Here is a 16,039-nt window from a genome sequence, read left to right on the forward strand (position 1 = left end):
TACGAAAGCATCGGATTTTTTCGGATTTTTTGTCAGATATTTCGGATTTTTCCATAAATTACCATTGGCAACACTGCTAAGCCAGCACTTGTATCAGATGTAGAGCCTGTCTGGATTCACGACCATATGGCTACGTTTGTTCCTACATCCCCTACTGACTGAAACCATGTATTTATTTGTTTAGGAGCACGCTATTGAGAAGAGTTTTTGTACCCTACACTCTGAGCAAGAAATAAACGAATCTGGAGGATGAAAGTGTTTTTTGATAATCGTTTCTGCGTCATTCTCGAAGAAAAAAGCTATAAATAAGGAGCAGAGGCTTATTTTTCAAACACTCGAAATATACTCAACTATTTCAAAAAAGAAACTTGATTACATCTTTACTAGTACTTGGGGAGCAAAAGATTCGGGATTCACTCAAGCGTGTCAGATTAATAATATAAGGAGAGATACCTTGGACCCTGTAGAGTACCTCTACCAAAAATTATAATTTTTTGTAGAGATCTGCATATAAGGGGATTGTCTAGGACAGCCTGTCAGAATATTAAAAAAAACGATCAACATACTCGAGCGCGTCAAATTAAGATATATGTGGTTAATTACATGTTGAAGAGTACACATTCTCTTAATCTGACAAATTAAGCGTGACAAAAATGTGTGGGAGGGCGCCAAACTTGCAAAAAAAAGTCACGTGTACATTCTCGAGGGCGGTTGGTTTTTTCTTATTTTGAAGCCAATGATTTAAGAATAACGGATAAAATATAATCTGACAGTTTCAGCAAGCCGAAATAATAAAAATTGAGCATAAAGGTCACAAAAATCAATTTTTTTTTAATTATCTCCTCTCCTGGGCTTCAAAACGTTTTCGCATTCATTATAAAAGTTGTAGAGCATAACATTTTCTACAAATTTTGTCCGAAGCAATTTTTCCTACGTTTGCACGTTTTCGAGATATATGACTATCCGTCTGTTCCGATATTCCTGAACAGTACTGTCAGTATTTCAGATGCCTATTGGCCCAGTCGTTCGAGTTCTATTGTTATTCGATTGCGGGCCAGTAAAACCAGCAATATCGGAACAGGCCCTATGAATGTACATTAGACTGGGTTTCTACAATGACCTTGGCCTTTCGCATGTGTGGCTAGGCTCCTCGTCTTTATCGCCCTCTAACTCTAACTCGAAAACGGTTAAGGTTATGTAAAATTGCTACAGACAAATGTTTTATAAAATTTTATTATCTACAACTTTCATGATGAATACAGAAACGATCAGAGGTACAGGAAGGGAGATATTTTAGGAAAATTCCTTATTATCATCTTCAAACTGTCAGATTAAGAAAACCCCCCTGATAAGTGCCAGATGAATGAGTCAACACGTCTACAACACCTAGATTAACCACCCATATAAAAATCTGACTCGCTCGAGTATGTACCACTGAGGATTTTTTTTACATCTTTGAGAACCTCCAGACGCTTTCCCCACCGCTGAAAGTGCATACTTCATAGAACCTTTTTTTTTCTACCATCCAATCTTCAAAATCCACTAGGTCTCTACGACGCTAGAATAAATCCCGATTAAGCATCGTTGACTCCCCTACTATAGGACCTGTTTTTTCAGGTGGTGGAAGTTAATACTAAGTTACCTGGCTAGAAAAAGCAAAGATGCATATTTATATCTTCCCAAAATTTGATATTATGAAGCAGTTAAAAATCGATGTAGTTGGCGCAAAAATTCAGAGGACTATACAGTATACTTGACACCATGCTCTTCTTCTACTTGAAACTGTCGTAAGTGCGAACCAAAATAACGAAATCTGCTCTATTGTTATTATTCATTAGTCGGGATTATAGATAACATCTTTCTATCAATAAGGGGAAACTACATTTGGATGCCTATATAGGAACGTTAATTTCAAAGCTGCCTCTATCTGACATATGGTAGATAATGCCATTATCGATATCAGAAGCTTCAGCTTTTTCGTGATTAGAGAAATTAATGAGGAGATAAATGGGTGACTACTAACTGACGTTTCCTGCTGTCTCACCTCGATTGTTTTAGGCTCGCGATGTTCAATGTGAAGTCTGTAACGGCTAAATGTCGTTTTTTCATAAATACATTGTATAACTACTAGAGATATAGATAATAACTCTTTTCAATGCCAGTAATTGAGGAAGTAGATGAGGGAAAATACAGGATGATTCCGGAGGAGAACGTCAGATTTTAGAAGTTTGGTTTACGGCAAAGGTATCTATCGAGACTCTACAGGGTGATTTGTACGATTCGAGCGGTATTACTTTTATCAATAACTTTGGTATGGCTCATTCAATTTTCGTGAAATTTTCAGTGTGGTACACTATGAACGAGTACATTCAATGATTCAAACAAGTTTTCCAAAATACAGTGTTGTTATTGTGATAATTCCAGATTGAGTGTGTAGGTTGAAAAAACACCCCGTACACTGCGTTTCAGATTCTACCATAATGAGTCATTATTCCGACGTTTCTAATTTGTTTGACACACATTCAGTTTTCCAAGAATGAATTTTCAAAAAAGAACAATATCGTAATTTTGCTCCAAATCAGTGGGAATATTTTGAACTAGGTAGTAAATCTGTATCGTCCAAAGATTCAACTGAACCCAGCTTTTTCAGGATTTTTCGAAGGTCAGCTTTCGAGTCGTTTATCTCTCAATAAAATAAACCGTAGATTAAAATGTGATGCATACTGAGAAAGAGCAGCTCTTCTAGTTATAAATCTCAGAATTTTATCCATCTCGACGCAACCGTTCGGTCTTGACGAATTTCTAACTGAATCCATCTTTTTCAGGATTTTTCGAAGGTTAGCTTTCGAATCTTTTATTTCTCAATAAAAGTAACCGTAGATGGAAATGTGATACATGCTCTGAAAGCGCCACTCTTCTAGTAATAAACCTGAGATTTTCATTGATTTCGGCGCAACCATTTGGTCTTGACGAATTTTTAACTGAACCCATCTTTTTCAGGATTTTTCGAACTTCAGCTTTCGAGACGTATATCTCTCAATAAAACTAACCGTAAATGGAAATGTGATAAATATTCTGAAAGAGCAACTCTTCTAGTGGTAAACCTGAGAATTTCATCCATCTAGGTGCAACCGTTCGATCTTGACGAATTTTTAACTGAACCCAGCTTTTTCAGGATTTTTCAAAGGTCAGCTTTTGAGTCGTTTATCTCTTAATAAAAGTAACCGTAGATAGTCCAAGAGTTTCTGTTCTCAAGCTGATTAGTTCGGGTTTCGAAGCTTTATTTCAGTTTGCCCAAATGGCTTGAGCGTGTACACGAGCTTTTGATACAGACTTCAGAAGGATAACCCAAGAATCTGCCGAAAGATTAATTCTAGGATAAAGACCTCAAGACCTGTAATAACGTTTTCTGAAAAAAGTCTCCCATTCTGCAGTCTATGGGCAGAATATGAAACCACCTGTATGCGCCAAACAGACCAAATGTCACGATTTGTTTCAAATCCAATCTCCAATGAAAATAATAACCAGGAACAATCCGACAGCAACGTGACCACTTCTTCAGGCTATCGATTTCACGGATCCGATGGTCTAACAGTAAAATCGCCGATTGAAAAATCTCGAACAACCTCCTCGATATTACTTTGAGGTGTCGGTCAGTCGAAGTACCAAAGCAAAGAATCTGGGCAAACGCGTTGCATATGGCTTTCAGCAATTAACTGCGTTATGTTGCGGCCGTAACATCTGCACAGCGAACAGGCCATGTATCGGATTTGATTCTATCGAATGGAGAACGTTGCCTTTACATTTTATCACCGGAGAAATTGCTGATAACGGATCCAGGTTCCTACTGGATTTATTAGGCGCTTTCTTTTTGGTGCTTCATGCACCGGTACAGCTCCGGGCTTCTCGCCCCTGAGCTGTTCCAAATAAAACGGTTATTAGTGCGCCAACTGCGCGCAGCGAGTTGGATGATCAGCTGTTGAGCAAAATGACAAGAGACAAGTCCGCGGTTCTTTGGATTATTTGTTTTCAGTTTGACGTTAAAGTCGTTGATTTTTAATAAGTTTCACTATTTTTTCGGAATCTATTGCCATATATTTGGTTGAAAAACTTGATTTACCGGGTAAACATTACCCTTTCTTTGCTATGGAGAGTAAAAATATACGAAATACTGGATATGTCTGTAGATATAAAACTTGAAAAAACAACAATGATTTCATCTCTTAAAGCTTCGTTAATAATCCTCTTTGGTAAAAGTAGGTAAAGAGTGTTCTGATTTTACGAAAATTGCATTCAAGTACGTGAAATATCAACTTATTTGAAAAGAAATGTTACATTTTCACTGATGGGCGCTACTAAACTGAAACTTGTCGTTTATTCATTTGATCGATCTCTAAAAATTATGCATTCATGAAAAAAATTTTATGTGAGTGATTAGTTCACTCTTCAAACCTGAAAGAACGAATCTTATCTTCATTCAAAATCATTCAGTTCTAATTCCATCTAGCATTGATTCTTTATTCATTTACTCAATAAAAAAACTAACTGACAGCTTCAATTGACGAAAAAATCAATCTTAGGTGGTCCATAAGGTGTATTACAGCCTTTTTATAGTATTAATCCACAAATTTCAACAATACACGACTTCTAATAGTTGTTGACATATGTAAACATAACCAAAAAGTTTGTTTACGGGCTTCAAGCCCTCGACGTGCACCAGCATTCCGGTTGGTGCAAGAGGGGGCAGGGGAAGGGAACGCGAGCTGCTCCGGTGCTTCACGCCCCAATCAAAAAGAACGCGTCGGTGCTCGAGTGAGATGCACCGGAGCTGCCCAGGAGCTGCTCAAACGGTCAAAAAGAAAGCGTAAATTATGGGAGGTTTCCTACCTACCACATGTAGATAGCGTGAAATACTTAGGCTCTACCATACATAATGGATAATTGGTGTACACATTCGGAATAATGGACAACCATATACACTTCTCAATAATAAATTTCTCCTAATTCGTGTCTTATCTTCGGTTATCTGCAACATCTGTTATACAATACATGTGTCTTCCAAGAAGAACTGGAATATTTCAAATTGTTTTATGATATTCATCAAGCTTTCGTCCTCTTAAATCGATCAATTTTTATAGGCTGCAGATGGTGGCATGAAAAACCATGTGGTATTTGTTGCTAAACCTGTATTTTATCGTTTCAACACCAAGTCCGATTTGATATTGATAATTGAAGAAATGGAAGCAATCTTGATGCCGAGAAGACTTTTGGCTCCTGTACAACTTGACCAAATCATACGATGGATAGAGCAAAGGTTGAATGTTTCGTAAAGTGTTCTTAAGTCGGGCTTGGAATAGGTTCATCCGAAACAACTCAGTAGGTTATGCTCATGCAGCGCAGTTTTCATCATCAATGCTAGAGTTGATCACCGAGTGTTGCAATAGGATTCCTAATTTATAATTAGACAGTAAAGGTGCCTACAGATTACTCTGACGTAACACCACGTCATAATGCGCATGATTCAAAAATCTAACATACGATTTTGCGCGGAGCATCCAAATTGTTCTGACGTGACGGACCTGCATCCCCACTCCAAGTCAGAACAAAAACACACACTATGTTAGATTTTTCAATTATGCGCTTTTTGACGTGATCCCACGTCACGTCAGAGTAATCTGTAGGCACCTTTAGACGCCAACGCATATTCTTGGTTAGCACGTAGATGGGTACAAAATACCACTTTATATAAAATAGGGAGCCAGTGAAATCTAAGAGACCTGGAAGGGCCTCTTAGGTACCCAAATACGACGAAAAGTGTGTCGCATTGAGAGGGAAGATGTAGAGCAACCCATTTCTTTCTGATGGCTCGGCAACCCAATTGACATAGCGCAGAGAGAGATCTCTACATCTTCCTTTTCAGTCTTCCTCAGTTTGCTTGTATCTAGATGCCGTTCCAGTTCTTTCAGAATTCACTGTAGGGAGCACAGAGTGCGCTGACGGTTGTGTGTCGAGGATCACCGCAATTGGACAATTGAAAATTGACACAGATGTCTCTAGATTTCCATGGGTCAACTCTAATGGGCCAATCTGGAAGGACAGAGGTCGAAGATATGCAGAACGGTTTATGCTTTTGCAGGAGGTTCCATTGTATGTTTGGGGTAGAATTTTGTGAATTTTTGATGAAACTATCGGGTGAAAGCATTTCATTTCGGAAATACGCTAGAGAAAATAATGCCTATAGTATTTTTACCAGTGGCGGTTCCAGGAATGATTTGGGGGGGAGGGGTTCATAGTTTTATATTTGAAATTCTGTAAGGTGTTTGTTGATATAAAATAGGTATATCTTTATAATTGTAATATAAGCTATACAGGGTGTATTCAGAGGTGAGGCTTTTTTTTGACAGAAGGTAGAGAGAGAGAGAGAGAGAGAAAATTTATTGCTATAATTAGGAAAGAAAGAATATATTGGGAGTGTTGGACACTGTTTATTATCTATTGTTCACTGTGTAACAATGCCGACGTTTCGAAACAAATCGTTTCTTTTTCAAGGCTGTAAATAAATACGAAAAGTATACTATAAGACACACAATATGACATTGTCATATTACATCAAAAAAAAAAAAAAAAAAAAAAAAAAAAAAAAAAAAAGATACAATTCACGATTGAAGTGGAGAAAGATAACAGTTTGCCTTTTTTGGATTTGTTGATAATTAGAGAAAACTCTAGTATTATTACTGACTGGTACACTAAAGCAATAAGCACTAACAGATGCATAAATTTTTACAGCAGTCATAGCATGCAACAAAAAACTAATATAATGGAGAATTTAATTAAAAGAGCTTTAAAACTGAGCAACAAAAAGTTTCATAGGAAGAACTTAGATAAAGTTGAAAATATTTTGAAGCAGAATAACTATCCTACATACTTAGTCAAAAGAATAATAAATAAACACACGTCCAACCGAAGTCATATAGTTAATGTTCCTTCTAACTCGTCTATTTCTTCCTACTTTAGGTTTCCGTACTTACCTGGTCTTTCTCACAGAATAAATAAAATATTTAAGGAGTTGAATGTCAAGTGTGCCTTTTACAACTTATTCACCACAAAGAGATTTTTCACAAATTTGAAATTTAAAACACCTTATAATTTAGAATCAGGAGTAGTATATAAGATACCCTGTGCTAATTGTAACAAGTGTTACATTGGCCAAACAAAACAGTATTTACGCGATAGGATGAAACAACATAAATATGATAGTGAAAATATTGCAAATTTTAACAAAACTGCTTTAACTTTACATCAAATGACTACGGGCCATAAATTTAATTTTGAAGATGTAAAAATTCTTGATAGAGAAGAGGTTGGTTATAGACGTAATATAAGCGAGATGATACACATAAAAAGAAATTATACCGTCAATCATAGAGAAGATGTGCAACACCTAAGCATGATCTATAATAATATACTTAGAAAGTAATAAGTAATGGCTGGCCTCGTCAATAGTGTTAAGACCATTCCTGATCAATATTTTGTAACCTTATGTTGATGTCATTATCATAAATATAGAAACGGATAAAGTGATGGGATTGTATGTCTGCTCTCCAGGAGATTTTGATTTCTTTGTTGAATCCTAATGTTTTTAAAAAGCGTACAATATTGTTCTCGTAACTAGGTAATTTATTTTCATGTTATGTCATATTGTGTGTCTTATAGTATACTTTTCGTATTTATTTACAGCCTTGAAAAAGAAACGATTTGTTTCGAAACGTCGGCATTGTTACACAGTGAACAATAGATAATAAACAGTGTCCAACACTCCCAATATATTCTTTCTTTCCTAATTCTAATACAATGGATGATAACCAAGTTACTATTTATTGCTATAGCAAATGGCTAACGACTTGCGTCTTACTGCCAGTATTAGGTACATTTCATCAAAATAAGTCGTTTAACCAAAAATTGTCTATATAATATTTCCAAGATGGCTGAGATACAACCCATAAAAGTTGGCCAAAATTTCATCGAATTTCAAGTACGGGACTGTTGAAGGTAACTCCGGCATCGCAAAAACGAAACAAAACATAAGCATATGGCTGGACAACGAATGGTTCAGTACCATCGTTCATCGGATTAGATGAATCAGGTCACTTTTGAGAGAATTATAATTGTTGTATCCAATTTAGGGTGGAAAAAAAATGTAGAAAATCGAGGCAGTTTCTTGAAAGTGCTTATGTTAGTTATGTTAAAAAAGTGCTGATGTTTCACCATTTCATCCCATTTTTTCGACGATTGTTGGAATGTTCGAACAAGAAGATTCTGATGCCCATTGTGAAAAAATACTTTAATAATTTAGACGAATTTTATTGGTGAGATATTGAAGTATTATTCTATTTTTTACACTTGTGTCCTAAGTCTCTTCTGTCATTTGGTATCGAAAGAGCCATTTCATAAAATCGTGTAAGTTACTAAAAAATAATGACAACAATTCGGCAATCCTAAGTTTCCATTTTCATCACCACGTAAATATCGAACGAGCTAATATCCTAAACGAAACCACTTGGTCGAATCAGGAGAAAAGTTTTTTCCCACTGCTTTGCGATAATTCAGCTAAAAAATGCTTCAATTTGACCAGTTCTACCTTCTGTTGAAAAAAAAAACCTCAGCTACAAACACACCCTGTATGTTTGAGAGAAAACTACTTTGAAACTCATTCTCCTTTGAAAAGGGGAAATAAAATCATTTTTCGATAAATATTTCTCATGCTATGGCACCCCAAACCGAACCGCCCATGATGTTCACATATTTTAACTCCTCAAATAATGTGGTGGTGCCAGCTAAGCGATACAAAGCCTACTTGACGAAGAATATTTGAACTTTATGTACCCAGGTATGGGTACATGTAAACTGAACAATTGCATCTAGTCGTCACATGGAGAAGAAATTGTGAGCACAGACTGCCAGATAGTAATTGCACGAATGCGAAGAACGCGAATTGTTTCACTGAAAAAGCAGAACTACTAACTTGTTAGGATTATACGACCGTAAACGGATTACTCCATGTGAAAGATAAAGAACACAGGGACAAGAAACTTTAACCTGCGTGAATTGATTGCCCCTTGGGGATCGAATTACTACAACGCAGCAATTTTGCGTACGAGTTTTTTCTTGTTTTTAATACTACATGGACACTCAAGAAGGAAATGTATTCATTACTCCAGTCTAGACCGAAAGGATGCACGAAAGCAGGAAATGGCGAATGTGGATTCTATGGGTACGAATAACTACAAAGACTATATACAGAGTGGGCCATTTGAAACGAAACAGCGGCTTTGTTGGTCGGCGGAACTGAATTATACAGGGTGAGTCTTGGACTCGTACAAATATTTTAACAATAGATTCTTTAGGTCGAAAGAAACACTTTTTTCCCTTACCATCTTTTCCGGATCGGCTCGGGTTAAAAGATATAGGCTGTTGAAAAACCATAAAAAAACTTTATTTTTAGTTCTATTCCACAAACGGTTTTATCGAATGAAATGAATTTTGGAATATAGTTTTTCATTTATTTGATGAATCTTTTTCAGACACAAGATGTCATCCACGTCTTCCAGTTTTCTCATTATGAGCATTAGGTGCCATAAAAATACAAAAATTGGAAGAACCCAACTCTTGAAACTAAGTTGGGCGCCATTTAACGAATATTTGAACGTTTTGTAAAATGAATGTATTCTCCATATTTTCTCGTATAATGCGCCTTTTTCGAGTAATTTGATGTTTAAAAATTAAGAAGTATCTGTGTACTTTGGCTGAATACAACTCTGTTTGATAGATCCACAGATGTGTAGTGTCACAGATTTAGCTAGTTCTGAATGTAATTTTGTTCTTTCAAGGGTGGAAAGTTCATTATGAAAACTTAAAATGGTTAATTTTTTTTATCAGGGCCGAATCGGAAAAAAATGGTATAGGAAATAAGTGTTTCTTTTGGGCTCAAGAAGCTCCTGTTAAAATATTTGTACAGGTCAAAGACTCGCCCTGTATGAAAACCCTCGGACACGTCGATTTTTGATTCTAGAGGGACAATTCCTAAGATAAAATTCAAAACCGTATTGCTTCAACCCTTTAAGTTAAAACCTCAACCCCTATATTTTGAATAGGGAAGATTGGGTAAGTCATACCTCATTTGAAACGTCTTTTTATTCTGAGTTCAGCATTATTAATTTTTTTTAAATCAATTCATTCGTATTCATATTCAAATGTTCAACAACCTTGCTTTTCTCTTCAAACATGCTGAGTCAATCTATCGTATTTTCACTAATTTATTCTGCAATTTCAATGATCAAACATCTGCAGTGCTGGTTATTGAAAATGAAGAAATTATTTCAATTCTATCTGCTAATGAATAAACTATTTTTACCTCAGTTGTTAATATATATAATATACAGGGTGACAATTTGAAAACTTGCCACTCCAATTATGTTACGACAAGGATGATTTCAGAGGAACAATCCGGAACAAGTCAATTTCTATTCGTAAGGGGACATATTTTGACCAGAATTGTAAACCGAAATCTCCTTAACCCTAGGTGTAGGAGCTATCAGCCCTAAATTCCCAAAAGGGAATAGGGGGTGAGCTATACCTCAATTGAAAGATCACTTGACCCTCTACATGAATACTATGTTTTGCAAATTTTTATTGAGTCCTTGAAGTAGTTACAGGGGAAGACAATTTGAAAACTTGCCAGGCCAATTATGTCTCGACAAGGATGTTTTCAGAGAAAATGCCACAACAGATCAATTTTTATTCGGAGGGGGACATGTTTCTAGCAGAATTGTAAGTCAAAATCTCCTCAATCTTAGGTGTTGGGGTTGTCACCACTAAATTCTTAATAGGGAATAGAGGGTGAGCTATACCTCAATTGGAAGACAATAGTATTATGTAGAGGGACATATTGTCTTCCAATTGAGTTTTAGCTCACCCTCTCTTCTATAAAGAATTTAGGGGTAATAGACCCTACATCTAGGGATGAGGAGATTTCAGCTTACAATTTTGATCAAAATATGTCCCTTTCCCTTTAAAAATTGACCGGTTTTTTCTTCGAAAACATCCTTGTCGAGAAATAATTGGCCTGGCAAGTTTCCAAATTGTCACCTCCTGTAACTACTTCAGGAATCAATAAAAATTTGCAAACCGTAGTATTCAAGTAGAGGGAAAAAGTGATCTTTCAATTGAGGTAAATCTCATCTCTTATTGCCTATTAAGAACTTAGGAGTGATAGTCCCTACATCTAAGGTTGAGGAAATTTCGGCTTACAATTCTGCTGAAAATATGTCCCCCTCCGTATAAAAATTGACCTGTTCCGACATTTTCTCTGAAAACATCCTTGTAGTGACATAATTGGCCTGGAGAGTTCTTAATTTGCCACCACATTTGTTAGTCAACGATTATCGTCAAAACCATGGAATAGATAAATTAGTGAAAATTGGATCGATTAACAGAGCATGTTCAACGAAATGACGAATTCTGTACAGAATTTAAATTTTGATATCTCAAAAACGATTGAATTTAATAAAAAAAAAATAAATATGCTGAACTCATAATAGGCCCATCTTCCCTATACTGTAAGTTTAAGACCAAAACTGTTTAGGCGGTTTAAGTCCAAAAGTGTGACGAAACCCGAAATAACTAGACCTTCAACTGTTGAAGAATAAAACTGTTAAAAAAAAAATCGCTCACCTTGCTTGACGGAAACAAATCGTGCGTTCAGGGCGGCCACAAAGCTGGCCTGGGGCAGGGAATCTTCAAGGCTGAAAAGTTCATCTTTGGTGACGGTGTTGGAACGGGTCTTGAGGACGGCCTTGGAGCCGATAGGGCTCAAATAGGCGCCGTTCCTATCTCTGAGGGCTAGCTGTCCGCTGTGGTACTCGGCCGAGAAGAGACAGTCTTGGGTGCAGGAATCTACTAGTTTGCCTGTACAGAGAAAAACGGACCACATTTGAAGTTTATGAGAGCCCAAATGTGCCTTGATAAAAATAAAAATCACAGGACCAATTTTTGTATAATATTGGGAGCAAAAATTAAATCGGTTCGTTTTTTTATGGTCAACAATGCAACTATTTCAGAGTGAATTGAATGAGGCGTCATTCAACGTATTCTTCACCGCTGACTACTACTTTTTTCCACCTCAAAGGCAATTTTCGAATTCCATCTGGAGGAAAATGCCTCGTCTCATGAGGCGATGCATTTCAGCTGCACTTTTCTTTTAATTGAAGCAGAAAATTAAACCTAAAACCTCACGCAAATGCTGTTTTCTTAACCCATAATCTTTTTCATCCATTGCTGAATCTCGTTACCGAGAATAAATCTACAAAAAGACCATCGGGTGATCAAACTTTTAGTTTGTATGCCCTCCTGTGTAGAGACTCAACAGTGACCTACAGATTCTTCCTCACTCCGGGCATGGATAGTCACCAACCAGATCTGGCCGCCGCTGTATTCTTCTCGAGTCTCGATTATAGCTGAGGACCCTAGTTGTTCCCAGTTATGATTGGCATTAACTGATTTTGGGGATTAATGCGAGCTCCCTCTGTGAATTTGCTGTAGAGAGCTATGTCTATGTGGGGAGTCTTGTGTCTTGCATCCTCAGAATGTGGCCGCTTCATTTGAGTCGGCCCTCGTTACTTGTGTCTCAATTGTTATACAACTCGCGCGTTGCAAGACTTCTGCATTTGAAACTTTGTGGAACCATCTGATATGCATTATTTGTCTTAGATGACGTTGTTAAGTTTGTTCAAGCTGTTTAATATGTCGCTTGTAGGGCGTCTAGCTTTCGCTTCCGCAGAGAAGCGTTGGGAGGACCACTGCTTTGTAAACAGCTGTCTTGGTCTTCAGATTGAGGTCGTGATTTTGAAACACTCTGTCCTTTAGCTTCCAGAATGCCCGTGATGCCGAATTCATACGGTTGTGTATTTCCGTGTCTAGGTTAGCCCTAGTATAATTGAAGCTCCCCAAGTATTTCAACTGCTAGACCTGTTCTAGAGTTTCATCCTCTATGCTAATATCTGTTTGAAGGCTTTCTGAGGGACTTACCAGTATTTTGGTTTTGTCAATATCGAGTCTGAGGCCTAATGCTTCATATATATGTTTATAGGTGTCCAACATTATCTGATACATCCTCTGAGCTGCTGGCTATAAGTGCGAAGCCGTCTGCATATTGAAGTTCCGTGATAAACTTTGTGCTGGTTTTTGCTACGAGACGCTTCAGGTTGAACAGGCCTCTATCAAATCTGAATCTTACTCCAACAACTCTTAGGGTGTGTTCACAAACTTACTCCGAGAGTAGAGTATGAGTATGGCCATGCTCAGAGAGCATACTCTGAAGAACTAAAAGTTGTCTATACTAAAAGTACGTTTGTGAACGCTTCGAGTAATCAGAGCTTACTCAGAGTAGGTTTGTGAACGCAACCTTACAGGCATACTCATGTCAGCAAATATCGAGACAGCTATGGCGAAAATATTGAACAGTAAAGGCGCTAACACGCAGCCTTGTTTTAATCCAGAGTTGGTTAAGAAATGGTCGGTTGTAGAGCCATTATGCTGTATTCTAGCGGTGTTGTTGGTATGGAGGCTTCTACACACTCCTAAGAATTTTTCGGGTACTCCAAGGCGTCCCATGATTCACCGAGTCGAAGGCCTTACTTAAATACATATAGGCTGTATGGATTCTTGATTGTTGTTCACGGGCCTTCTCTTGCAGCTGCCGAAGTGTAAAAATTAGGACCACCGTATCTCGATTGGGTCGACCCAACCCATAATCTAACATATTCAGCAAAAAACAAGTAAAAAACAAGATTTTTATATGACATTCGAAGCGATATGAGCTGAATATTAGGAATGAATATATATTCTCTAAAACCACCAAAACCAGCCAATATGAGACATTAATAAAAGTGAAAGCCATTTTTTAAACGGACCGACCTAATTTGCACATTCCCAATATTGAAAAACATTTGCATAACAAATTAGTGATGCCAATGAGAGTCTCGTTTTCAAGAGTCTCTTCCTGTCTCGACTTTTTTACTAGTCTAGACTCATTATTTTACGACGAGACGAGACGAGGCCGATAAAAGTCTCGCCTCGTGTCTCGTTGGCAAATAATTGTGAAAAATTATACCCGGTGATCTCACTAGAGTATGCGTTATAATTATTATTAGATTTAAATATTCCACTTTCGCAAAACGTTTTGAACCACGAGACTACATAAATTTTACTTTAAACTCTCGCAGGAGTCTAGGATCAGAAGAGACTAGACTAGAGACACGAGACTCTAGACGAGACGAAACTAGGTTAGAGCTCACGAGACGAGACTTTATATATTATATCTTCTAGTTGGTCTCGTGGGCATCACTAATAACAAAGGTTCAGAAATATTTCATTGGAAAATTACCACGGTTACAGGCACGTTTTACTCACCGCTTAGAGAAAGGTATTTGTTATTGCAAGTATGGATGGCATATTTGCCGGATTCCTCTAGCCTGAATTCCAAAGTGAAGAGCGTGTCCTCTCCCCATGGTATGTTTGCATCGACGTGGATCTCATCGAGATTCTCGGAAAGATGAGCGAATCTTTTCCTTCCGACCGATCTCAGATTCATCTGGAAACAAAGTATGCGACTGGAGGTTACTGAAGCAGCGGCTTTATTTAATGAACGACATCTTGGAAAAAATATTTCCGCTGCTTACGAAGTGCAACTGGTTGCCAAATTTGACGCCACTGATTCAGGCGGAAACAAAAAGAGGATGCGTGAAAGAGACGAAGCGAGAGACGTGGCTGTCTTAGGTCATGTAGCAATGGATCCGCGCTTTAGTACAAGGAAATTGTCCGATGTATCAGATATTTCAAGCACAACAATAACACAGGCCAACACACATTTTGGTGCCTGCGATTTTTTAACTGTTCCTGAGTAGTTTTTGGATGCAGAATGTAAAAAAGATCTCAGATTTTGTCTATCAGATCTAGTTTTTGAGATTTTTAAAAAAATTGTGTATATAATTTACGTTATAACTGTTATAATATATAATATTACTATTGACAGTTAAAAAAAACAAAGACACATGGATTTAAGTATTTATTGCAAAAACCTAATTTACATAATTACATTAGTCACTAATCACATAAAAATTTTCTTTTATACGATTTTCTAGAATGGAGTTTACTAGGGCAGTCTCGCTGAAGGCTCCAGCAGTAGTCCGCCATCATGTGGCTATCCCATCGTCCTTGATAACGATCTTCCATAGTTTTAATATCTTGATGGAATCTTTCCCCCTGTTCTTCACTACAATCACCTAAGTTTTCTGGAAAACGATCTAGGTGGCTGTGGAGGTAGTGAACTTTTATACTCATGTTACAGCCGAGAATATTAAAATTTGAAAGCATAGTTTCCACTAATTCTACGTAATTTTCTGCTTTATGATTGCCAAGAAAATTTTGTACTACTTGAACAAATGAACTCCAAGCGTTAGATTCAGTCTCGTTCATTGATGTGGTGAATTGTGGATCTTTAACAAGTTGCCTTTTTTGAGGACCATCAAATATACCAGCTTTTAGTTTTTCCGTGCTAATGCCAGGAAATTTACGTGACAAATACCCAAAACAATTTCCATCTCGATTTAAAGCCTTCATAAATTGCTTCATTAGGCCTAGCTTGATATGCAAGGGCGGAAGTAAGATTTTTTCTCTTGAAACCAAAGGTTCGTTGATCACGTTTTGTATTCCTTGAATCATGACATCTCTTGAAGGCCAATTTTTGTTAACCCAGTGCTCATTTTTAGCTCTGCTGTCCCAAAGGCACAAAAAAAACAAGGATATTTTGTATAACCACTCTGCTGTCCAAGGAGGAAGTTAATCATTTTTAAATCAACACAAATTGACCACTGATGTTCTTCGTATTTAATTTTTCTCAAAACTAATGCTATTGTTTCATATTCTTCCTTCATGGTAGTAGAATGACCAATAGGAATTGAGCCATATTTGTTACCGTTATGTA

The 16,039-nt window shown here is 37.2% G+C and overlaps 1 protein-coding gene and 1 long non-coding RNA gene across 3 annotated transcripts in view; one reads left to right on the plus strand and one right to left on the minus strand.

Annotated features, from left to right (window-relative positions):
- LOC123317056 (protein singed) overlaps positions 1–16,039 on the minus strand; it is a 65,199-nt gene that overhangs the window by 13,519 nt on the left and 35,641 nt on the right. For both annotated transcript variants that reach the window (XM_044903414.1, XM_044903413.1), the window contains exons 4-5: positions 14,467–14,647; positions 11,731–11,964 (exon numbers count right to left, since the gene is read on the minus strand). In XM_044903414.1, coding sequence (XP_044759349.1) covers positions 11,731–11,964; positions 14,467–14,647 — 415 coding nt within the window. The remainder of the gene's footprint in view (positions 1–11,730; positions 11,965–14,466; positions 14,648–16,039) is intronic.
- LOC123317057 lies at positions 6,690–7,817 on the plus strand. The gene is made up of 2 exons (XR_006538133.1): positions 6,690–7,672; positions 7,738–7,817. It is a non-coding gene; the product is annotated as an uncharacterized LOC123317057 (long non-coding RNA).

This window comes from Coccinella septempunctata, chromosome 7 (assembly GCF_907165205.1).
Source record: "Coccinella septempunctata chromosome 7, icCocSept1.1, whole genome shotgun sequence".
Taxonomy (NCBI): Eukaryota; Metazoa; Arthropoda; class Insecta; order Coleoptera; family Coccinellidae; genus Coccinella; species Coccinella septempunctata.